This window comes from Aegilops tauschii, chromosome 2 (genome assembly GCF_002575655.3).
Source record: "Aegilops tauschii subsp. strangulata cultivar AL8/78 chromosome 2, Aet v6.0, whole genome shotgun sequence".
NCBI classification, from domain to species: domain Eukaryota; kingdom Viridiplantae; phylum Streptophyta; class Magnoliopsida; order Poales; family Poaceae; genus Aegilops; species Aegilops tauschii.
Genome location: NC_053036.3, coordinates 646,141,072 through 646,166,250, shown reverse-complemented (window position 1 = coordinate 646,166,250; position 25,179 = coordinate 646,141,072). Strand labels below are relative to the sequence as shown.

Below are 25,179 nucleotides of genomic sequence, written 5' to 3'. Positions count from 1 at the left end.
TCATGAAGGCATCATCGAGGTTAAGCTCCCCACTCCACTCAATACCTCTGGGGGAAACTCTAGATCAGCTGATCGGATGTTGGCGGTAATCATGCGTCGTAACCCCCTTGGGGGCGGCATCCTTGGAAGTGCACTCGACTTCGCGGGACCAGCGGACGGCTTCTTTGGTGGAGCGGTGCTTCATCCATACATTGATGGCGACGGATCTTGACGGCGTGGCGCAGTGCAGATTAAGAGTTCGATGTGGGAGGATGGACTCGCGCAGGAGGACGACGTTGTCTGGTGTCGTGGTGGCGTCGATGGCAGTGAGACCTGGCACGGTAGATGCAATAGTACAGCTCTGAAGATGGACTCGTGGCAGGTGGCTGCGTCGGCCTCATACCCGGCAGGCGTCCTGGTTGAGGAGTGCACCGGACTGGTAGGTGCCTCATACCAGGCAGGCGTCCTGGTTGGGACCTCAGGTCTTAGATGTTTAAGTTTGGCTGCGATGTCTGTTTGGTATTAGGCCCGGGCTATCAGCGCCTCTTCATCAACTGGATAGGTGTAGCGACAGTTGTTGCTTAGACGGTGGCTTCAGTCTTGCTGTTGTATGACTTTGTAAGGTCTTATGAGAATAATTAATAAAATGACCGTATGCATCGCCCAGATGCAGAGGCCGGGGGTCATCCTTCTTTTCTAAAAAAAAGGCCAGTAAATAAACCAACCAAATATTGATACACCTTCCCGTAACAACAATCCCGTATGAATTGAGCGTAAGTGTAGCATCATTGTAAAAAACCAGCCATTCTTATGAATATGAAACACTCGAACATACTGATAACCATTCCAGCTGCCAGTCCCATCCTGGCATCATTAGTCATTACATCAACACTCCGGGAACATATGAAACGCACACCATAAATTACTACTGCTACTGATGTTTGAGTAGTGAAGAAGAGGTCTTCGAACTGTTCGTCGAAGTGCTAGCGTCGGAGGTTGTGGTACAAGAAGTGTGCATCGGCATGCTGGACGACGTGGACGATGATGACATCCCAACGACATTGGCCCAGGCGAGCGGCGGCGCCGGCTCATACATGGGCACTGGCATCTTGGAAGGAAGCACGGGCAGCTGGTAGGCTTGGTCGACCTTGGGCTGGAGCGTGGCCATGGCTGTCCAGATGGACGGCCGCACGCTTGGGTTTGGGTGCGCGCACCACAACCCGACGACCATCACCCTCTCCACCTCCGCCGCGTTGTAGTCCCCGTTCAGGCGCTCATCGGCGGCCTCAAGGATCATTCCCTGGCCATAAAGTCCCCAAGCCCACTCGACTAAACGGAAGACTCCGCCGCTCTTCTGCTTGTCCTGGTCGGCGGCGGTTATGCTCATCGGCCTCCTGCCGCATGCCACCTCCAGTAGAACCACACCGAAGCTGTACACGTCGGACTCGGCGCTGGCCTTGCCGGTGTTCACGCAATCGGGGTCCAAGTAGCCTGGAGTTCCCGAGATTGCAGTCATGGTCTGCATCCCAGCGGCATGGTCAACGAGCCTTGCGAGTCCGAAGTCGCCTAGCTTGGCTCCAAAGGACTCGTCAAGCATGACGTTGCTGGGCTTGATGTCCCGGTGAAGCACGCATTGCTCCCACTCCTCGTGGAGGTAGAGCAGCGCAGACCCAAGCTCCAGCAATATCTTCATCCTGCGGTTGCATTTGCAACCATCAACATCTATATATAGTACTATGATCGTGCGCCGCGCATACAACTACTTCTAGTAATTAAGATCGATGGTACGTACCTCATTTCCCATGTGAGGAAGGTGCCCTTCTTGCCATGGAGATGGATGTCGAGTCTACGGTTGGGCATGAGCTCGTAGACCAGTAGGAGCGCCTGATCATGGCCATGGCACCAGCCGATGAGCCGCACGAGGTTCCGGTGACGCAGCCTGCTTATCACCTTGATTTCGGATTTGTACTCCTTCTTTCCTTGTATGGAAGATTGCAACCTTTTTATGGCCACGGCAAGCCCAGCTGGCTCTCTCAAATAGCCTTGGTACACGGTGCCAAAGCCACCTTGCCCAAGCTTCTCCTCCGCGGCGAAGTTCCTCGTCGCTTCCACGAGCTCGTGGTATGGGAACCGCCTTGGCGCCGTCCCCATCTCGATCTCCGTCATGGGCTCGCTTTCGCCTTGTGAGTCTGTGTAGTACTCCTCCGCCTCCATGACTTCCTGACGACGACGACGGCGGCGCACTACAAGAGCCACTGCAGCTGCGAAGAGCAACACAAGGAACATTGTCGCGCCGACAACTGCTCCAGCTATAACTACAGAACCTGGCCCTGCCGGGGAGTGTGGTGGTGGTGCTGACCGTGGTTCCAGCGAAGAGTTGAAGTACCAAGACTGTAGCACTATACTCATAAATGCAGACTGCAATGGGTTGACGTTGGATGTGGATGCGGAGAAACCAATGGAGACCTGCTCCGGTAGTGCGCTCTTGAGGTCAACCTTAGAGCTAAGGCTGTAACTCTGTCGGTAATTGCTGAGGCCATCCACGACCCATAACGTCACCGCTAAGATGCTGGAAGCATTATCGTACTCGATCGCAGCGGTCATGGGCGCGTTCGTGAGGGTGAAGCTTGGCAGGGGCAGTGTGCTCACCGATCTGAGGGAGTTGACGTCGATGCCGATGTGGTCGTAGGGGTCGGATACTATTGTATTGCCATTGTTGAAGGTGTCAAACTCCACTGCCACGAACTGGCTATCGCCGGATGCCACGGCGTCCGCGCTTTGGTTAGTGAGGCCGAGGTTGTAGTCAGGAGAGTCGGCCGGCAGGCTAGACGGGTAGCCAGCGAGGAAAAAGGCCATGCCCACCTTGCCGTTGTTGGAGGCGTACATGAGGAACTCGAACCGCGTGGTGAAGCTGGCCACTTGGCCGGTCGCCTTGTCCCAGAGCTGCACCGGCTGGGCGTTGTACGACGCCCGGCAGATGCTACCGTACATGTTTGCGCTCATGTCGATATCTCCGGTGGATGTGTCGCCGTTGAAGGATGCGTCGCCTTCGATCTTGATGTCCTTCTGGTCTGCTTTGCTGAACGTGGAGTAGTTGAAGGACAAGGAGATGGCAGGGGTAGCAAGGTAGAAGAAGATGACGAGGTGGAGGAGAGCACAGGTGGTGGCGTTCGGAAAGCCGACCATCCCGGGCGTACAATGCTCTTGCTCGGTGCCTCGGTGTGTTGTTGGCCTGCAAACTTTATGCACGCCAGGAACAAGCGACCCGGTACTAGTTAGTCTAGCTGGCATTTCTTTGATTATTCTTTCTTGGGTCTTCTAGCTAGTCTTTCTTTTTTGAAAATGCTCTAGCCCAGTCTAGAATGTTGAAACCTTCCAAGTCAACTTGTCAACTGCAATTCACTGTCGGCCGAACCGACAAAAATCTAAGTCTCGCCTGAAAGTTCGGCCAAAAATGACGAGTCTCTCCAATTTTTATCTTGAACATAAATATAGTACGGACGAAAACACTCGTATGTACGAACGTACACAAACCTTTGACCTTTTCCTAAACATTGGACTCTTTGGCATAGAGCTTGGCTACTCCAACTCCACAAACCTTTTGCGTTGGATAAAATACTTGATGGTTTTAAGGCATCTTTAACGGCAACCCGCAAAAAATCTCCCGCATTTGTCCGCAACATAATCTGAGCTTAGAACAAATGATCGACTATCTTATAAATCCTAAATAGAAGAAAGCTCCCCTTCATGCAATGTTCAGGAATTCATATATGTATAGTTTGGCCTCCTAAGGGCGCCTCTAGCCGATGCCCTAAAAAATAGAATAAACCGACGAGTAAACCTTAGTGGAGTAAGTTTGCTAAATTAAGTTTTAATCGCACCTAGCCGATCTCCTAGATTTAGCCAAGTTCAAACTAAATTCCGTGCAAACGAACACAAATTCAATTCAAACTAGTACTTATTAACATACTACCGAAACTTAGTTTAAACTAAGTAATTTAACCAGAACTCTTCCTTAAACTCACCAATTTTAGTCGCTATCGGATTCTTCGGTGACCTCCTTCCACTCGGCTCTGGACATACCACCGAGCATGGGGTCTGGGCCAATGACGTCGTCTGGGTCGTCGAAGATGCTCCCGCCACTAAAGATCCTGGTCCTGCCCTGGCTGCCGACGTTTTCAGCTTTGTCGCCTTCGCTGCCTCTCGTGCCGTCACCTTCTTCATCAAATGACAGGTTAATGACCGCGGTCCTGCTGGCGGCGTACTCCGCGTGCAGGTGGCGCTCCGCCTCTACTTGCTCTCCGCGTGCAGGTGGCGCTCCGCCTCTACTTGCTCCAGGGTAGCATCGATGGAGCTCCACCATGTACGCCTTGCCCATAGCTTCGGCTGCGAGACACTCGCGGTCTTCTTTGTCCTCCTGCCTCTCATGTTGATTGGCCACCCGCCGGTCCAACGGTGGCTCCGGGGGCGGTAGATAGCCGTTGCGGAAGTTCCGGCGGCTGGCGACTAATGGCTCGAGAATTTATGATTATCCTCAAGCGGTTGTTATTTGGTTTCATCGGATTCATACTGCTTCTCGGTTATTTCTAACGCTAATCCTTCAAAACAGAAGATAATCCGTCTTTCAATTGTCCGGCAGGAAATAATTGCTCCTCAGGTCTCCTCTCCTCAGCACGACTATGGGCCCTTTTTTGCATGACTTTGAACATAGTTGTGTATCATTCATACTACCAACACATTAAAAGTGGGTTAAAAACAAGGAACTTTTGATTTCATGCACACTACCTAACACACTCTCATCATACTTATTTTGAATACCTCATTGTAGGCAAACCCTATATGGTGTCTTCAGTGCCGGTTAAAAGGGTAATTCCCCAACCGGCACACCCCCACCCCTCCACTCCGAACCAGCCCATTTATCTTTATTTTTCTTTTTTTGCTATACTTCAAAAAAAAGTAGAGGAAATCAAACCGCCATAACCAACTAGGACAACTCAAATGGTGTGCCCATTTACTTATTTTTTTTCCTTTTTCTTCATTTTTCTATTTGCGGTTCGGTGATTGGTTTTCTAGATGGTTTTTATTTTCTTTTTATTGTTCCTTTTTTATTTTTCTTTTCAAAAAAAGCGTGAACCTTTTGCAGATTCGAAACTTTCTTCAAATATGTGAATTTTTCTTGAAGATCCATGATTATTATTTTCAAAATCGATGAAATTTTTCAAAACAAATGACAAACTTTTTTCAAGTATGTGAAGTTTACTTTTCAAAATTGATGTTTTTTTCAAATTCGACGATTTTTTTAGGAATTTGTGAACTTTTTCCCCAACTTTGTGAACTTTCCTTCAAATTCGATGAACTTTGTTTTTAAAATTGGTGAATGTTTTCTAATCCTTGAATTTTTTTAGGATTTGATGACTTTTTTTTCAAAATTGATGTAATATTTTCCAAAAAAATCGAATTTCATGAAAATTTCCTAAATTTTGAATTTTTAACCATACTGGTAAACTTTTTTTATTGCAACTCTATTTGTGTTTTCAAATTTACCTTTTATTTTTTCAGAATATTTATATGGGTATAAAAAATATGTTTTTTTGCGGGAAAAATATATGCTAATGTTGTACTAAAAAAGTATTAAATATAACTGTTTTCGTGTTGTAGACAGGTAAGTGAACTTGGTCCAATGGTTGTTGCGCTAAGTCTTTGCCCGTCGACGTCGGCATGCTGGTTCGAATTTGACGTCTCCTATATATGCTAAAAATATTTTTCTTGGCATCTCGTTTTTCTAGCAGTTGGTGGCCGGCCCGCTAGGCGTCATGTTCGAGCGCCAGCAACGCTGAAAGCGTCGAATGGGAGCTCGCCTCATTGAACGTGGAACAGAAATAAAAAAGTGAAACATTAATTTAGTCGCGAAGGCCCACTACAGGTAGCATGGGCCCAATGAAATATAGTCCTCCACTGTCCCCATTTTCGTGTCCCAAATCCCACCGGATTCTTGTGGTGCCGACGGCCTCCATCACACAGCCGACGGTCTCCGGTCTGCGACCCAGCCGGCCGGTCCACCACTGGGGGGGGGGGGGGGGGATGCAGAGATAGCTCGAGATCTGGGCGATGCATGATGCGGTGGCTAGAGGTGGAGAGGGAGCCGCTGACGAGGGCCAAGCGAGAGTAGAGATCGTCGGCATCATCGTTGTTCTTTTCGTTATGTTAAACTGAGCATGTTAAACTTTAAGGGCGTGTTTGGTTACCTGCACCGATTTTTCGAGGTTGCATAGAAAAAACGGGCCAGGCTGAGTAGAGTCTGGTTGAGGACATACAGGCCAAAGTACGACATCTGCAAATTGATTGGTTACCTGCATATAGGTTGCTGCATCATGCAATACCCTTCTACCCGGTGTTAGGTTGCATACATGCATTGTTATTAGGAGTTAACAACTATACTTAGGGAGACTAGTCATCGAACCCGTGCACCTGCACGGGCTAGCAAATCTTTAATTAAAATGTATGGTATATTTATGTTGATATTTTGATTGATTAATGTTAAACATTGTGTTTACTTACGGGGAAAATGATTGACCTAAATAGCTCCAGTTCATTTATTTGTATTGTTGACACGCATATGTTTTTTGGACCGTCGATGTGTCTCAAATGTGTGAAATTTATCCTGTGTCTACCCAATAACCTCAAATTTATATGAAATATGTAAAACATTAATTTTCATAAGGTCATGTATGTATTCTTGGGCTATAGTGTTGGAAATGCGACATTCAGTGATTGTATGATGTGTTGTTGTTTTTTCACAGAAATATAGAGTTTGGTCCTGTTTTTGTTACCGAGCATATATGTGGCCATAAACACTTTATACAATTTTTTACGTCTGACGATTTTTAAGGATTGAACCATTCATTACTATTTACATAAAATATAAATGCATATTTTTTGTCTGGAGAATATGCAAATATTCATTTTTTATTAGTGATAATGAACAGATCCATGCACCATGTTGTATCAGAAAATATGTGATTTTCAAGTCAGATATGTTACGTCCACAAATATTGGTGTACAACTAAAATAATGATATTGTTGTACTTCTTAGATATTTCAGTTAAACTATATCCTATTGGTGTCATGGAATTTTATTTTATTCTTTATATTATGGAATTTTTATTTGAGGTAAAGTGGGGATTATAGCTATTTTCTTTGGCAACACAAATATGCATATTCGTATATTGAACACATAATTTTGTGTGTTTGGGTGTGTCACATCTTTTTCATGGAAAATAGACATAAGGCTTACTTTTGTTACTTTGCGTGTTAGTATACCTTTTACTACCTTGCGCGAGTATACTTGTATGGGAATTTCAGCATATAATCCGTTTTAATATTTATTTATCCTGATTCTGACAAAGATGGAGATATATATGTGTAGCTATACCTTGCATCAAAGTATTAGCGAATTCCATGCATGTACCCAAATCTTATGAACTAAGGTACACATAGAGTATTATGAAACCTACCTTTGATTGTATCTTGAAGAAATATGCATCCTGCATCTACATATAGACAAAGTAAGCTCTTGGAGATACATACTGGCTGTTGCCGGCCAATCTTCGCCAGTCTCCTGGTATGAGCCTCCTGACCAGTCCACCTCGTCCAGCACAAAGCGCTCATGAACACCTTGGGTCGGCGACCCCCGTGTAGTCTTATTTCGCATACGGTCTTTAGGTTTCCATATTTTTAAAGTACATGTTAAGTTAGTGTTTTTATTTTCATGGAGATCACCTATTAGGAGCCGTAAAAATCCATACATCTAGGTCTTATGTCCCTCTGAGAACCTGAAACATCGACACGTCTGCTTCTTGAATAATCTACATTAAATAATAGTTCTAACTTTACAATCGCTATTGTTGATTGCTATGAACACAAAAATTTCGGTCAAACCTCAATTCTTTGGGCATACGTAGTAGGTTGGAGGCTGGAATAGAAATTAGGTAGATCATGACAGAAAATGATGCTTACCTGGTTCACTATCCATAAAAAAAATAGAAGAACATGAGATAATCCATCAAATATTTGTAGCCATCGTCAATCCATGTGGCCACTGGGGAACCGACCAAGAGTAAACATCTGCTCCACATCTTTGCTTTGGTTTTGCCATCGTCAGATTTGAATACATGGCGAAGTAAGGTCAATTGTCGCAGGCATGCGTGGAGATACATGGACACAGGCAGCGACTTCTCTGTAGCTTCCACCGGCCAATCAACTGGAAGTGAGATTTCACGATCAGTTTTCTTTTTCTGTTTCTTCCTTATATTACGGCAAGATGTTGAAAGCAACCGTATGAGTTTTATTCCCTTGGTTTCTTCTCTGTTGCTATTACGTAAAGGAAAGAGAGGAGTCCATCTCACGTACAATTGCTGGATTGGGCATTATTTTATCTTACGGCCATCAAAAGAGTCCATCTCATGTACAATTGATGGAACGGGCATTAAAATTTTCTAAACATCCAAAGATTAACGTGGTGTCTCGTATGATACCTTCAATTAGTAAATATAAGATTGTAGTACACGTGCCGAAGCTGTCGTCTGGAAGCTCGAGCACATCGGCGACCTTGCCGGACTGCGCCAGGTCGGGGCCGAAGAGCGGGCGGTTGCCCAGAGCTCGGAGACGAGCCACTCCTGGCGCTGCTCCTCTACACCGACAGCCTTCATTTCCTCAAACACATTGAGGGCGTCGTGGAGCTTGTGGTGGAGCTGTGCTTGGATGATGATTGGATTGCTATAGCTCGATCGAATCTCGCTGCTCACGAGCTGGTACTTGATAGCAGCTACGGCTCTGGGAGGTGACGGACACGAGCACGTGAGCTCGTCGGAGGAGAGGAGCTGGTACTTGATGGCCGCCACATCCGTTTTGAACATCTCCTCCACCTTCTTCTTCAAATTTGCACGCGGACGAGAAGAGACTTGAGCACGCAAGCAACAAGAAACACACGCATCAACAAGGCACGGACACGACGTACATACCGCGGAAGTGGATGGAGCGTAGGCACGGCGCGCGTTGAGCATGATGGCGGCGTCATGCTCGGGGGGGGGGGGGGGGGGGGGGGGGCTCGGGGAAGGCGTCCTCGAGGGCGAGGGCGAGGGCGACGGGTGCCTCGGCGGCCACGGGGGCAAGTTTGGCGGTGCGGTAACGAGAGAAGGAGGAAGGGGACGAGGGGATAAGGTGATTAACCGCTAACACGTTCCCAGTGAGCCACCCACGTGTGCCTCCTCGCATCGCTCGGACACAGAGGTACTTTAAGAATCGTGTCATGCAGGCCCAACAGTACTCGTATGTAATCAAATAGCTCAATACCAAAAAGATGCTGTATCCAGCGGGCCTGGTTGCGATTTTGTGGACAACCAAACGCGTCCCAAATGTTCCCCCCTTTTTTTTTCTTTTCATATTGGCTATTAACTGTACGAACACCAATAATCTGCCATGAGGGTCAGTAATCAAATCAATTCCTGTGTGAAATTTGTTCATATCATGGTTATCGAACATTGAAAATCCAAAGTTGAGTATCAGTATGTGTGCAGAAGACATCATCAAGACATGAGTTGAAATCTCTTCAGAAGCAGCGCAGTGTCGGGAATGCTTTGGCAATGCTGGTATGACCTTCTTTCTTGGCTACTTCTTCTTCCCAGTGGGGTTAGGTAATGTTGGTCTGCGCCACTAGAATTTTATCCACGAAATGGCTGTTGGTTGTTTTTAGTACGGCTTAGGTTTCTGAAAGTAAAGAAAATAAGGGTTCAGTGCTTTGTCTTTAAGTCAGAAATTCGGCAGAATTCTCCTCTGGATAGTTGATCCGTATATTGAGTTCGTGTTCTTGGTTATGTCTAAACGACTAAACCTCGTTATTAATGAGTTTCACTTTTTTTTTGTTTGAGTCAATACGTTGGTGGGCTGATCCATCCATAATGGGGCTCTGCTCCTTGCTGTTCATTTCATGGCAATCTCTGTTAGCCTGAAATAAAATTTGTATAGAGCTTCTTTGATGGTGCTTACAGTGTCAATCTGGCCAGCTACATGCATATTACTGACATGAACTCTGCTTATTTTTTTCTATAAACATAGCCGGTCCCAACACTGAAAAAAGGGGAGGGTTGTGATAAGCTTGGTAAGCCAACTTAAAAACCCAACCATTCTTATGGATATCAACCACATGAACATACCGATGACCATTCCTGCTGCCAGTCCCATCCTGGCGGCATTACATCAACACTCCGGGAACATATCATACTCAGATCATAAATTACTACGTGTGATGATGTTTCAGTAGCGAGGAAGAGGTCTTCGAACTGGTTGTTGAAGTGCTAGCGCCGGAGGATGTGGTACCAGAGGTGTGCTGTGGCATGTTGAACGATATCATCGACGACATCCCAACAACGTCGGTCAAGGCAAGAGATTGCACGGTGGAGGAGGACGATGATGACACCCCAGCGACGTTGCCTGAGGTGAGCGGCGGTGACAGCGGCGCGTACATCGGCATCGGCATCTTTGAAGGAAGCACCGGCAGCTCGCAGCAGGCTTGGTTGACCTTGGGCTGGAGAGTGGCCATGGCTGTCCTGATGGACGGCCGCGCGGCTGGGTTTGGGTGCGCGCACCACAGCCCGACGACCATCACCCTCTCTACCTCCACCGTGTTGTAGCTTCCGTTCAGCCGCTCATCAGCGGCCTCGAGGATGGCTCCCCGGCCGTATAGTTCCCAGGCCCACTCAACCAGCCTGAAGACGCCGCCATTCTTGTGCTGGTCCTGGTCGGCCGCAATTATACTCATTGGTCTCCTGCCGCATGCCACCTCCAATAGAACCACTCCGAAGCTGTACATGTCGGACTCGGCACTGGCCCTGCCGGTGCACACGCACTCGGGGTCCAAGTAGCCAGGAGTGCCTGAGACTGCGGTCATCGTCTGCATCCCAGCGGCGTGGTCGACGAGCCTCGCGAGCCCGAAGTCGCCTAGCTTGGCTCCAAAGGATTCGTCGAGCATCACGTTGCTGGGCTTGATGTCACGGTGCAACACGCATTGCTCCCACTCCTCATGGAGGTAGAGCAGTGCAGACCCAAGCTCCAGCAATATCTTCATCCTCATTGGCCATGTAAGGAATGTGCCCTTGCCATGGAGATGGATGTCGAGGCTGCGGTTCGGCATGAGCTCATAGACCAGCATGAGCTCCTGATCGCGGCCATGGCACCAGCCGATCAGCCGCACGAGATTCCGGTGACGCAGCCTGCTTATCACCTTGATCTCCGACTTGTACTCCTTCTTTCCTTGCATGGAGGACTCCAACCTCTTTATGGCCACGGCAAGCCCAGCTGGCTCTCTCAGATAACCTCGGTATACCGCGCCGAAGCCACCTTGCCCAAGCTTCTCCTCCGCGGTGAAGTTCTTGGTGGCGCCCACGAGCTCGTGGTATGGGAACCGCCTTGGCCCTGTCCCCATCTCGATCTCCGTCATCGGCTCACCTTCGTCTTCCGAGTCTGTGTAATCCTCCTCCATCTCCATGATGTTTTGACGACGACGGCGGCGCACTAGGAGTGCCGCTGCAGCTGCGAAGAGGAGCACAAGGAACATTGTTGCCCCTGCAGCAGCTCCGGCTATAACTCCAGAACTTGGCCTTGGCGAGGAGGATGGTGCTGGTGGTGGTGGTGGCCGTGATTCCAACGAAGAGTTGAAATACCAAGAGCGTAGCTGATGCCGTTCGAAGGAGGTGGACGTGGACGCGGAGAAGCCAACGGAAACCTGCTCCGGCAGTGCGCTCTTGAGGTCAACCTTGGAGCTGAGGTTGAAACTCTGGCCTCTCGGCTGGCCTTTATTATCATCACCAAGCCATACCGTCACCGATAAGACGCTGGAAACGCCGTCATACTCGATGGCGGCGGTGAGGTTGTTCATGAGGTCGAAACTCGGCAAAGTCAGCGTGCTCATCGATCTGACGGAGTTGACGTCGATGCCGATGTGGTCGTAGGTCTGGTTGGGGTCGGATATTATTGAATTGTTGAAGGTGTCGAACTCCACCGCCACGAACCGGCCGTCGCCGGACGCCACGGCGTCCGCGCTCTGGTTAGCGAGGCCGAAGGCATAGACGGGGCAGCGGTCCGGCAGGCTAGACGGGTAGCCGGCGAGGAAGAAGGCCATGCCTTGCCCCTTGTTGTTCTTGTCGCCGACGATGGTGAAGTCGAAGCGCGTGGTGAAGCTGGCCACCTCGCCGGTCGCCTTGTCCCAGAGCGGCACGGGCTGGGAGCTGTAGGACGCCCGGCCAGTGCTGTTGTCGATGCTGCCGACGTACCTGTCGGCGCTGATGTCGATCCATCCGTCGCCGAAGGATGCGTTGCCTTCGACCTTGATGGAGTTCTGGTCCGCCAAGCTGAACGTGGAGTAGTTGAAGGACAAGGAGACGGCAGGAGTAGGAAGGTGGAAGAAGAAGATGACGAGGTGGAGGAGGAGAGCGCAGGAGGTGGCGCTTGAAATGCCGGCCATCCCGGGCGCCGGCGACGCCGCGCAATCCTTGATCGGCTCGGTGCCTCGGTGAGTTGTGTGTGTGCAACCTTTATAATGAAATGAAGAAATTATTATGAGAGAACGCCAGGATCAAGACTTCAAGAGAAGTAAGAGTCAAGTCAGTCAGTGTAGCTGTTGCCTTTTTTTGATTACTTGGGCCTTCGAGCTAGTCTTTCTTTTTTGGCAAAGCTCTAGAAAGCTGAAAACTTCAGGTCAACTAGTCAACTGTAGCTCTGTCCGTGAACCAACCTGTGGTTGAATGGTTGGGAGAACAGTAGTATGCCCAACCTATCAGGGTTCAAATTCTGATGCTAGCATTATCCCCAGCCTATCAGAATTCAAACACCGTCATACTCAATCACGGCGGTCAGGTTGTTCAAGAAGATGACGAGGTGGAGGAGGAGGAGGAGGGCACAGGTGGTGGTGTTATGAGAAGCCGGCCATCCCGGTCGCCGGAGACGCCACGCGATCCTTGATCGGGCTCGGTGCCTCGGTGTGTTGTGACTTGTGAGTGCGCAAACTTTATAATGAAGAGATTATTACGAGAGGAAACGCCAGGAACAAGCGACCTAGAAGGCTAGTACTGGTCTATCTGTCAGTGTACCTACCCTTTTTGATTATTCTTGGGTCTTCCAACTGGTCTTTCTTTTTTGGCAAAGCTCTAGAAAACTGAAAATTTCCAAGGCCGTCAACTGGAATGCGGTCCACCATGGCCGGTCGAGTCATGCCCCCCTCGTACACGATGCTCTATCGAATACAGACCACGGAGTACAGTAGCTCCAACTCATCTGGTACTAGTCCACCGACGGCCTCCGTCCACACAGCCACCTGTATATCGCCTGATTTCCACTAGCCCCGCCGGTCACGCCACGGCGGGGAGGAATGCAAGAGCATCCCGATCGAGGTCTGGGTGATGCGTGCCGCAGCGGCCGGAGGAGGCGAAGTCGAGAGGAGTTGAGATCGTCGCGGTGCTCGTTCTGATCTCATGGCATCACGGCAGGTGTTGAAATCTTCAGAAACTAGACATACAAGTCGTCAACCCGTGCACCTGCACGGCCTAGTTATTATCAGAACAAATAATTATTAACAAAAGCCTATTAACATTCAGTGCGGGAGGTTAAATTCTAGATACGATACAACTGGACAAATGCGCTAATTTTTTTTAAATAATACATTTTTTTATTAAATTACAGAAATAATACGCCGAAAATATTATTTTTAAAAATAATACACCGTCGGCCCGCTGCAGGCCGACTGGGCCTAATCGGCCCACAGCAGGCCGATCGGCTAGCAGCAGGCCGACTGCAGGCCCGGCTGGCACGCGGCGGCCTCTGGTTGGTCGGGGCACATCGCGAGGGGGAGGGATTGGGCTGTCGGCGTGGGTGCGCCCCTGTCGGTCTACGGCGCGCCGATCGGCCAACTGCTGGCCGACAGGGTGCTGCCTCCTCCCGCAGCTGGCCGGCCCGTGCCTTATCCTCCCCTTCCTCCCTTCTTCTTGTCCCCTTCGTGCCTTCTTTCTGTGTTCTTTGTGTTCTTACGTTCTCCTCTCTCTACAAAAAAATGCCACCCATTTATACACCTAAATGAGCAAGATTTTCGCGATTTTGGCACCGTGAATGGATTCAACTCATTTAGGGCAGCCAAAAGAGGTCTCGATCTACTGATGGGGTAGCTCGTGGTGAGCGTGGTGAGCATTTTGGTGGAGGTGGTGGTGGTGAAGTTGGGGCAGTGTGGTGGTGGTGAAGTTGGGGCAGTGTGGTGGAGGTGAAGCTGTTGTTCGTCGTTCTTCGTTGGAGCCGGAGCACCGGCAGTTTGGTGGCCGCCGTTCGTCGTTCTTCGTTCGCACGCACGCTTCAAGGGTATATTTCAGCCCACATTTTATTTTTCGTAGGTGCTTCGGTAGTATTTGTTAATATGTTTCGATGTGAAATAAATTAGGTGTGTGATTATTGTTATTTGCCCCGGTAGTATACGTAAATATATTTAGATGTCAACTAATTAGTTGTGTAAAAATGTGTAGTTGCTCCGGTAATAATCCGTACTATATGTGGATGTCAAGTATTTAGGAGTGTAAGTATTTGTAGTAGTTCCGAAAAAAGGTCCGTAATATAGGCAGTCCAGTCAAATATATTAATCTGTCAATATATGTAGTTGCTACGGCAAATATTCGTAATATACTTGTAGGTGTGTGAATTGTATTAGTTGCTCCGTTAATATTCTGTAATATATAGCTAGGTAATATATAGACATGTCTAATATTTGTTAGTGGGGATATTAAGTTGTTGCTTAATACTTGTATTTTGTTGTTGAAAAAAAAAGTGAGTCGAGATGTCCGATGTAGTGAAGTTGAGATTTTACTATGGTCCTGGTACTGTCCAAACAACTGAGTTGGGAGCAGATCTGAGTGAATTTTCTCACATAGAGGTGGCAATGAGCGCACCACAAACATGGTCTGTTAGTCAGTTGAAAGAATGGATTGCGGCAAGTTCAGGTCTTGATACTGAAACACACACCGTCGGTGTTCATGCATTGTGGACATGGTCAAGTTCAAAAATTTACTTTTATTTGAGGCCAACAGAGGGAGACTCCGATTGGGTGCGGTGGTTACAAGGTTGTGAACGAAGGGGATGCAATCCTGTTGCTTTAGTGCTTCCCGTCGTGAAGGAGGTCACTGCACATGAAGGCGAGGGTGGCTACGAAGGACAGAGCAGTCAGGTAGAAGGAGGAAATGCTTATGGTTACGAACAAGGACAGAGTAGTCAGGTAGAAGGAGGAAATGCTTATGGTTACGAACAAGGACAGAGCAGTCAGTAGAAGGAGGAAATGCTTATGGTTATGAACCAGGGCAGAGTAGTCAGGTAGAAGGAGGAAATGCCGATGGTGATTACAATGGCGAGGTGGACGCTGGCGAGGTAGATGGGCACATGCAGAACCAGATGGAAGAAGAAGACACCGATGTTGAAAGGGGTCATGCCGATGATTCTGACGAGTCAGATGAAGAAGAAAATGCAGAGGAGGTCCCGGATCCTGCATGGTGGAATCATGACTTATCATCTGCAATGACCGTGAATGATGGACATGATTCAGCCTGGCAATATCACCAGAACAATATTGCGACGGGTGCTATCTATCCGAACAAGCAAGCCCTGAAGGATGCAATAATTAATTGGGCAATGTCCACGCAAAGGGTTTTCACAGCTCAGGTGTCCAGTCAGAAATTCCTGACAATGGTATGCAAGAACGCAGATTGTCCCGCCAGGGTGCACGGCTTTCTCCCTAAGTATGGCACAAGTTGGGTGATAAGTGACTTAGTTAATCACACTTGTCTTATTCCCTGCATCCCTCAAGATCATGCCAACCTTTCATCCACGCTTATTGCTCGATTGTTTTACGATGAGATAGTGCAGGGCAAAGCTATGGAAGTGAAGGCAGTCCAGACAAAAGTCTTCGCCAGGTTCAAGTACAGAATTTCTTATGGCAAGGCTTGGAGGGCTAAGCATGCGGCGCTTGAGAGGAGATATGGTTCTTATTTTGATGCATATGACTCTGTTGTCCACCTCGTCCACACCCTGCAGCAGCGGAATCCAGGCACCTATATCGATATCCAAGACATGTTCATGGCAGAGTTCCCAACTGTGAGGGTGTTGCATCGTCTCTTCTTCTCTTTCGGTGTATGCATCGAAGCTTTCAGGCATTGCCGACCGGTGATATGTGTTGACGGTACTTTTCTCACAGGCAAGTACAAGGGTCAGATCCTGACAGCCATAGGTCAAGACGGCCAAAATCAAGTCGTCCCACTGGCATTTGCTTTTGTGGAGAGTGAGAACATTGAAAGTTGGACATGGTTCTTCAGGCAGTTGAAAATATCAGTTGTGAAGGAGAAGCCCAATGTGTGCATCCTTCATGACAGGCATGCAGGTATACTCAGTGCGATAAGGACACTGACAAACCCAGGCCCTGAGGAACAAGTTCCATGGCAGGACTTGCAGAGCCGTTGGTGCATGCGCCATCTGGGGGCTAATTTCTTCTCGCAGTTTAGAAATAAGAACCTGATGAATCTGTTCAAAAAACTCTGCAAGCAGAACCAGTTATGGAAGTACAATTTGATACGCGACAGACTTAATGTGTGCACGCAGAGACACGTGAGGGACAGGAAAGCTGCAAGAGATGCAGCGGTGAGGGCACATGTTGAAGCAGTAGCTGCACAGTTGGCAACAGGAACAGCGGCCGTGGAGGAGGAGCCTGTTGGGCTATGTGACCTGCCAGGCTTTGACCCACCTGGTACTAGGAGAAGGCTCGGGAGGTCGATTAAAACCTTCGAGCAGTGGATAGAGCATGAGCCTCTGGAGAGGTGGTCTTTGCTACATGACACACATGGAGCAAGGTACGGTGTCATGACAACGAACCTCGCCGAAACATACAACTTTGCCCTTAGAGGAAACCGGGCATTGCCACTTACAGCCATCGTTGAGGGTATTTTCTATGGCACCGTCAAGTATTTCAGAGACAGGCATCAAATAGCAGAGCAGCATATCTTGAACAACCCAAATACACGGTACTGTGAAAGAGTCACGAAGTACATGTACAACAAGATGCAAAAAGCTAGGTCACACACTGTAGTCGCCATTGGTAATCAAGAAAGAAGGTTTGAGGTCCGCTTAGCCAACAACAAATTCGGATGTGCAAATGAGTTGAGGACGCATGAGGTGAAAATTGGCAATGAAGCCTGGCCAACGTGTGAGTGCACATGCAATAAACCGAAATTGCTTCACCTACCTTGCTCACATGTACTTGCAGCTTGCGGGCAGCTTGGAATGGACGCAATATCGTTTGTGTCTCCATATTTTCTGAAAGAGTCTGTCCTCAATACCTGGACAGGTGAGCTGATGGGTTTTCGATCAATGGGTAATTTCAACAGCGTCAACCCCGCCGAAAGGCGTTACATTCCAAACCCAGAGCATATGCGTACAAGTAGAGGCAGACGGCAGTGTCAGCGCATCCGAAATGATATGGATGAATCTGAAGCAGGAGGTCCGACTAGGCAATGCATTCTATGCAATGAATTTGGCCATAGGGACACTAATTGTCCCACTTTCGTCACTGGGCGTGGACGAGGCAACCGGGGAAGAAGAGGAGGTAGAGGCAGTAGATGAGTAAGGGCGAGAGGAAGAAGCTAAGCTAGCAGTAGTATGTTCTGAATTTGTATTAAGTGTGGTGTGGCACTATGTTCTGAATTTGTATTAAGTGTGGTCTGGCACTATGTTCTGAATTTGTATTAAGTGTGGCACTATGTTCTGAATTTGTATTAAGTGTGGCACTATGTCCTGAATTTTTATTAAGTGTGGCACTATGTTCTGAATTTTTATTAAGTGTGGCACTATGTTCTGAATTTTTATTAAGTGTGGCACTATGTTCTGAATTTGTAATAAGTGTGACACTATGTTCTGAATTTGTATTAAGTGTGGCACTATGTTCTGAATTTTGTATGTGCAGGAATGTCGGGATTGTGGTTGCTGAATGGGGACATTGATAGGGGTCATCGTGCTGCGATATGGTATGAGCGCAAGCTTGAGCCTCTAGTCACTCGCACTCCTAAGGAAAACTGGAAGATACACTCAGGATGGCTTCAGTGGTACGTGCTTTATTAATTTGCACACTGACATGCATATTAATGGTTGAAATGGGAGACACTAACTGAAAAGTTCTCTGATGAAGGTTGAAATGGGCCGGCCTTTTACCTTTCGCGCGTCTGGTTGAGTCTATCCCGGGTGAGAAACGCCTCGCCATCGATGGGTCTTTGCTGAGCTGCTTAGTGGACCGTTGGAGGCCAGAGACCCACACGTTTCACTTCAGATGGGGAGAGATGGCTCCTACTCTGGAGGATGTGTCACTTTTGCTCGGACTACCGTTGGCAGGTCATGCCGTAGGACCGTTGGACGCACCAGCTGGTTGGGAGCGAGCTCTTACACAACGTTTTCATGGTGTTTTTCCGGATGATCCGGTATGGGAGCATCACGGACCTAAGTATGAGTGGTTGCTAAATTTCCGGGTAATTTCCCCTACCTATTATCTTCAAGTTATCGTGCATAAAGTTTTACAGAAAATAATTGCGGCTTACTAAAACTTTCTCTTCGCTTAATGCAGATCCAGAACTTTCGGGCGCCGTTGACTGCGGAACAGATCACTCGGAGCCTGGAGGCCTACTTACTGTGGCTTTTCGGCAAGGTGATGTTCACGGAGAACCATGTCACCACTATTAGCGCCCTCTACATCCCTATGGCACTCGAGATAGCGAGCGCTCAGACGGCAGATCAGATCAGACAGAGGAGTTGGGGTTCGGCGGTCTTAGCGGCTACATACCAAGGTATGTGCAATGGTTGCCAGCTTACATCGAGAAAGCCAGCCCTTCTTGGATGCCCTCTATTCCTACAGCTGTGGTCGTGGGAGAGGTTCTCTATAGGGCGACCAGATGTACGTGTTCACGAGCCTATAGACGCCATGTTTGATGTTGACGGCATCGACATGCCTACTTTCGGTCTGTGTTGGACTCGTCGCGAGGTATGCACCGTGTTGTAGTGTAATGCAACTTTTTCTGCACAAGAGATAGTTCGATGCTAGCGGCTACTAACTTTTCTTCTCTACAGAGACGCTTTGCTAGTGATCAGACCAGGAAGGCATACACATCATTGAACGAGCAGTTCGATGCGTACACCGGGGTCATCTGGCAGCCCTACACGGAAGCAGCCATACTTTGACGTGCAAACACAAATCTATGGCACGAGAATCACAATTTCGATCTCGATGAATTCAATCTCTATTTGCGTCGCTACATGACCGGAACACGGTTACGCATTGTTGAGTACTCCCACCCAGAGGAGATACCGGATCCTACTCTGTCGGATATGTACCCGAGCTATGATACTTCGGGCTCTAGGCAGTACGCGGTAAGATATATTTTCTTTACGTAATGTTGTCACATACTTCGACGTGCAAGAGACAGACATTATTAATCGTCATGGAAATTTGCAGGCTACCTTGACACGCAAACTCTACGACGATGTGACCACCTTTGGACGATCACTATCGTCTGGACCTCTTCTTCATCATCGTCCAGTGGTATAGCCCTTCTTGGAAAGAATTCAGAATAAGATACGGACTGTGTACGAGGCTATCACGTGCACCCGGAGAACCGATGTTGTTCAGCACCAGCAGGAGCAGCCGCGTCACTCCATGCACCGACATCAACCACGTCCACGTCTAGCACATCAGCCGACAACCAGGCCACCCTGTCCTGACCAACCTGGCAGTTCTACGTGGCACCCGCAGCACTATGGTCCCACATCGAGCTTCGTGTTTTCTCCACAGCCACAGCAACACGGTCCCTCGTCGAGCTTCGTCTTATCTCCACAGCCACAGCAGCACGGTCCCTCGTCCAGTTTCGTGTTTGAGCCAGAGCAGACGTCACAGCCAGCAGGTATGTGTCTTCATATTTATTGTTTTCAATATTAATTGACGCGACCTCATTCTTCATGATGAAACGTTCCATCGCGTAGGAGCCTATGGATATCAGGCGTCTATGTCGGCATCACATGATACGTGGGGGAGTGATCAACATCCCGAGGAGAACATACAGGCTCAGATGTCGCAGCACACCCAGTGGATGAACATGTTTTCGACTCCTCCACCAGGCCCCACACAGGATACACAGCATGACCAGGGAGAGTCTGAGATTCCTCCTCGTCACATTAGGGCACCCGACAGGTTGGGATGGTCCCCGCTTCCAGATCCGCCTCCCCGCCAGGCCAGACGTCGTCACTGACGCTTCTATCTATCAGTAGAGACATTACCATCTATTTCTGTGTGAGACTTATGTCTATTCTATGTATGAGACAAATGACTATGTACTTATGTACGAGACATATGCCTACTCTATTTTAGTACTCTGTTATCGGAACTACAAGATCATATTTAGATAGAACATAATATTCATACAACGAGACATTACAAACAATTAGATAGAACTACATCTAAATTAAATGGTACGTAACTGAACTCACAACATACAGCATAAAAACTACATGAAGTCATCATCGTCATCCTCGATCGATGCAGAAACCTTGCCCTTCGATGATGAAGAACACTTTCCCGCCATATGTTCGCGCCAACTTTTTCCCGCCACCCGTTTCCCTCCTCCCATTTCCCGCCTCCCATTTCCCGCCTCCCGTTTCCCGCCACCCGTTTCCCGCCACCCGTTTACCGCCACCCGTTTCCCGCCACCCGTTTCCCTCCTCCTATTTCCCGCCACCCGTTTCCCGCCACCCGTTTCCCTCCTCCCATTTCCCGCCAACCCTTTCCCGCCATACCGCAATCATTCTTTCCCGCCATTTTCTCCTCTCTACCTATAAAACCCCCTTCAGACGGAGGTGGATAAGCATTGCAGTGTGGTGGTGGTGAAGTTGGGGCAGTGTGGTGGAGGTGAAGCTGTTGTTCGTCGTTCTTCGTTGGAGCCGGAGCACCGGCAGTTTGGTGGCCGCCGTTCGTCGTTCTTCGTTCGCACGCATGCTTCAAGGGTATATTTCAGCCCACATTTTATTTTTCGTAGGTGCTCCGGTAGTATTTGTTAATATATTTAGATGTCAACTAATTAGTTGTGTAAAAATGTGTAGTTGCTCCGGTAATAATCCGTCCTATATGTGGATGTCAGGTATTTAGGAGTGTCAGTGGGGATATTAAGGGGTAGGTTAGGTACTCAATGCGATTTGTGTGTTGCAGATGGCTAAGGGTACTCAGTGGGTGCTTAGCCCTATTGTTCATGTCCAAGGCTTTTCTCCAAGTGTTGTGCAAGTTAGTGAAGTGGACCTCACTTTTGATTGGTTGAAGACTAAATTCATGTTGAAGCAAGGGTTGAAGGAAGACGCTTTTGTGTACTACGTCAGCAGGAAGCAGTCAGATGGCCCTGGGGAAAGAAAATTGATTGACATAACTGATGATGGCAAGATTCAAGAAATGCTGAGCGAATGGGAATGGAAAAGGGTTGTTGAGTTGCATTGCTACAGGAAACCGAGTTATATGTGATGAATTTGTCATTCGAGATCCGCCTCTCCGCCAGGCCAGACGTCGTCACTGACGCTTCTATCTATCAGTAGAGACATTACCATCTATTTCTATTTCTGTGTGAGACTTATGTCTATTCTATGTATGAGACAAATGACTATGTACTTATGTATGAGACATATGCCTACTCTATTTTAGTACTCTGTTATCGGAACTACAAGATCATATTTAGATAGAACATAATATTCATACAACGAGACATTACAAAAAACTAGATAGAACTACATCTAAATTAAATGGTACGTAACTGAACTCACAACATACAGCATAAAAACTACATGAAGTCATCATCGTCATCCTCGATTGATGCAGAACTCTTGCCCTTCGACGATGAAGAACTCTTGCCCTTCGACGATGCAGAAACCTTGCCCTTCGATGATGAAGAACTCTTGCCCTTCGACGATGCAAAACCCGGAAGCGGCGGCATGAAGATATCATCTTCGTCCTCGCTCTCCTCAGTCCATAAACATGGATTATTTGCTGCAATCCTTCTGAAAGTTTCACTCTTCGGCACCACTACCTTCTTCCACCTGTCATGCAACCTAAGAAGTTCTTTACGTACCTCCTCATAGGTCCTTTCAGGCCACCCAGACCTAGGTAATTGTGTTGGGAATCGTAGCATAATTTTAAATTTTCCTACACTCACCAAGATGCATCTATGGAGTATACTAGCAACGAGGGGAAAGGAGTGCATCTACATACCCTTGTAGATCGCGAGCGGAAGCGTTCCAATGAACGTGGATGACGGAGTCGTACTCGTCGTGATCCAAATCACCGATGACCGAGTGCCGAACGGACGGCACCTCCGCGTTCAACACACGTACGGTGCAGCGACGTCTCCTCCTTCTTGATCCAGCAAGGGGAAAGGAGAGGTCGATGGAGATCCAGCAGCACGACGGCGTGGTGGTGGATGTAGCGGGATGCCGGCAGGGCTTCGCCGAGCTTCTACGAGAGAGAGGGGTGTAGCAGGGGAGGAGGGAGGCGCCCAAGGCTGTGATGTTGCTGCCCTCCCTCCCCCCCTTTATATAGGCCCCCTGGGAGGGGGGCGCCGGCCAAACCCCATCTAGGGTGGGGGGCGGCGGCCAAGGGGGTGGCTTGCCCCCCAAGGCAAGTGGGAAGCCCCCCCACCCTAGGGTTCCAACCCTAGGCGCAAGGGGGGAGGCCCATGGGGGGGCTCCCATCCCACTAGGGGCTGGTTCCCTTCCCACTTCAGCCCACGGGGCCCTCCGGGATAGGTGGCCCCACCCGGTGGACCCCCGGGACCCTTCCGGTGGTCCCGGTACAATACCGGTAACCCCCGAAACTTTCCCGGTGGCCGAAACTTGACTTCCTATATATAATTCTTCACCTCCGGACCATTCCGGAACTCCTCGTGACGTCCGGGATCTCATCCGGGACTCCGAACAACTTTCGGGTTTCCGCATACACATATCTCTACAACCCTAGCGTCACCGAACCTTAAGTGTGTAGACCCTACGGGTTCAGGAGACATGCAGACATGACCGAGACGCCTCTCCGGTCAATAACCAACAGCGGGATCTGGATACCCATGTTGGTTCCCACATGTTCCACGATGATCTCATCGGATGAACCACGATGTCGAGGATTCAATCAATCCCGTATGCAATTCCCTTTGTCAATTGGTATGTTACTTGCCCGAGATTCGATCGTCGGTATCCCAATACCTTGTTCAATCTCGTTACCGGCAAGTCTCTTTACTCGTACCGCAATGCATGATCCCGTGACTAACGCCTTAGTCACATTGAGCTCATTATGATGATGCATTACCGAGTGGGCCCAGAGATACCTCTCCGTCACACGGAGTGACAAATCCCAGTCTCGATCCGTGCCAACCCAACAGACACTTTCGGAGATACCCGTAGTGCACCTTTATAGTCACCCAGTTACGTTGTGACGTTTGGCACACCCAAAGCACTCCTACGGTATCCGGGAGTTCCACGATCTCATGGTCTAAGGAAAAGATACTTGACATTGGAAAAGCTCTAGCAAACGAAACTACACGATCTTTTATGCTATGCTTAGGATTGGGTCCTGTCCATCACATCATTCTCCTAATGATGTGATCCCGTTATCAATGACATCCAATGTCCATAGTCAGGAAACCTTGACTATCTGTTGATCAACGATCTAGTCAACTAGAGGCTTACTAGGGACACGTTGTGGTCTATGTATTCGCACATGTATTACGATTTCCGGACAATACAATTATAGCACGAACAATAGACAATTACCATGAACAAAGAAATATAATAATAACCATTTATTATTGCCTCTAGGGCATATTTCCAACAGTCTCCCACTTGCACTAGAGTCAATAATCTAGTTACATTGTGATGAATCGAACACCCATTGCGTCCTGGTGTTGATCATGTTTTGCTCTAGGGAGAGGTTTAGTCAACGGATCTGCTACATTCAGGTCCGTATGTACTTTACAAATATCTATGTCTCCATTTTGAACACTTTCACGAATGGAGTTGAAGCGACGCTTGATATGCCTGGTCTTCCTGTGAAACCTGGGCTCCTTCGCAAGGGCAATAGCTCCAGTGTTCTCACAGAAGAGAGTCATCGGGCCCGACGCATTGGGAATCACCCCTAGGTCGGTAATGAACTCCTTCATCCAGACTGCTTCCTGTGCTGCCTCCGAGGCTACCATGTACTCCGCTTCACATGTAGATCCCGCCACGACGCTTTGCTTGCAACTGCACCAGCTTACTGCTCCTCCATTCAAAATATACACGTATCCGGTTTGTGACTTCGAGTCATCCAGATCTGTGTCGAAGCTAGCGTCGACGTAACCCTTTACGACGAGCTCTTCGTCACCTCCGTAAACGAGAAACATATCCTTAGTCCTCTTCAGGTACTTCAGGATATTCTTGACCGCTGTCTAGTGTTCCATGCCGGGATTACTTTGGTACCTTCCTACCAAACTTACGGCAAGGTTTACATCAGGTCTGGTACACAGCATGGCATACATAATAGACCCTATGGCCGAGGCACAGGGGATGACACTCATCTTTTCTATATCTTCTGTCGTGGTCGGGCATTGAGCCGTGCTCAATTGCACACCTTGCAATACATGCAAGAACCCCTTCTTGGACTGATCCATATTGAACTTCTTCAATATCTTGTCAAGGTATGTACTCTGTGAAAGACCAATGAGGCGTCTTGATCTATCTCTATAGATCTTGATGCCTAATATATAAGCAGCTTCTCCAAGGTCCTTCATTGAAAAACACTTATTCAAATAGTCCTTTATACTTTTCAAGAATTCTATATCATTTCCCATCAATAATATGTCATCCACATATAATAAGAGAAATGCTACAGAGCTCCCACTCACTTTCTTGTAAACACAGGCTTCTCCATAAGTCTGTGTAAACCCAAACGCTTTGATCATCTCATCAAAGCGAATGTTCCAACTCCGAGATGCTTGCACCAGCCCATAGATTGAGCGCTGGAGCTTGCATACTTTGTTAGCATTCTTAGGATCGACAAAACCTTCCGGCTGCATCATATACAACTCTTCC

At 48.3% G+C, this 25,179-nt stretch overlaps 2 protein-coding genes across 2 annotated transcripts; both read right to left on the bottom strand.

Annotated features, from left to right (window-relative positions):
- Positions 1-790: 790 nt before the first annotated feature.
- LOC109745172 (L-type lectin-domain containing receptor kinase IX.1-like) lies at positions 791-3,346 on the bottom strand. The gene is made up of 2 exons (XM_020304310.4): positions 1,772-3,346; positions 791-1,673 (listed from the first exon to the last, which is right to left on the bottom strand). The coding sequence occupies exons 1-2, from the start codon at positions 3,268-3,270 to the stop codon at positions 911-913; spliced, it is 2,262 nt and encodes a 753-aa protein (XP_020159899.2). The 5' UTR covers positions 3,271-3,346; the 3' UTR covers positions 791-910.
- Positions 3,347-10,145: 6,799 nt separating this feature from the next.
- On the bottom strand, positions 10,146-12,714 carry LOC109745171 (L-type lectin-domain containing receptor kinase IX.1-like). Its single transcript, XM_020304309.4, has one exon. It carries the CDS (start codon positions 12,494-12,496, stop codon positions 10,274-10,276), a length of 2,223 nt encoding a protein of 740 aa, XP_020159898.1. The 5' UTR covers positions 12,497-12,714; the 3' UTR covers positions 10,146-10,273.
- Between the last annotated feature and the right edge of the window lie 12,465 nt (positions 12,715-25,179).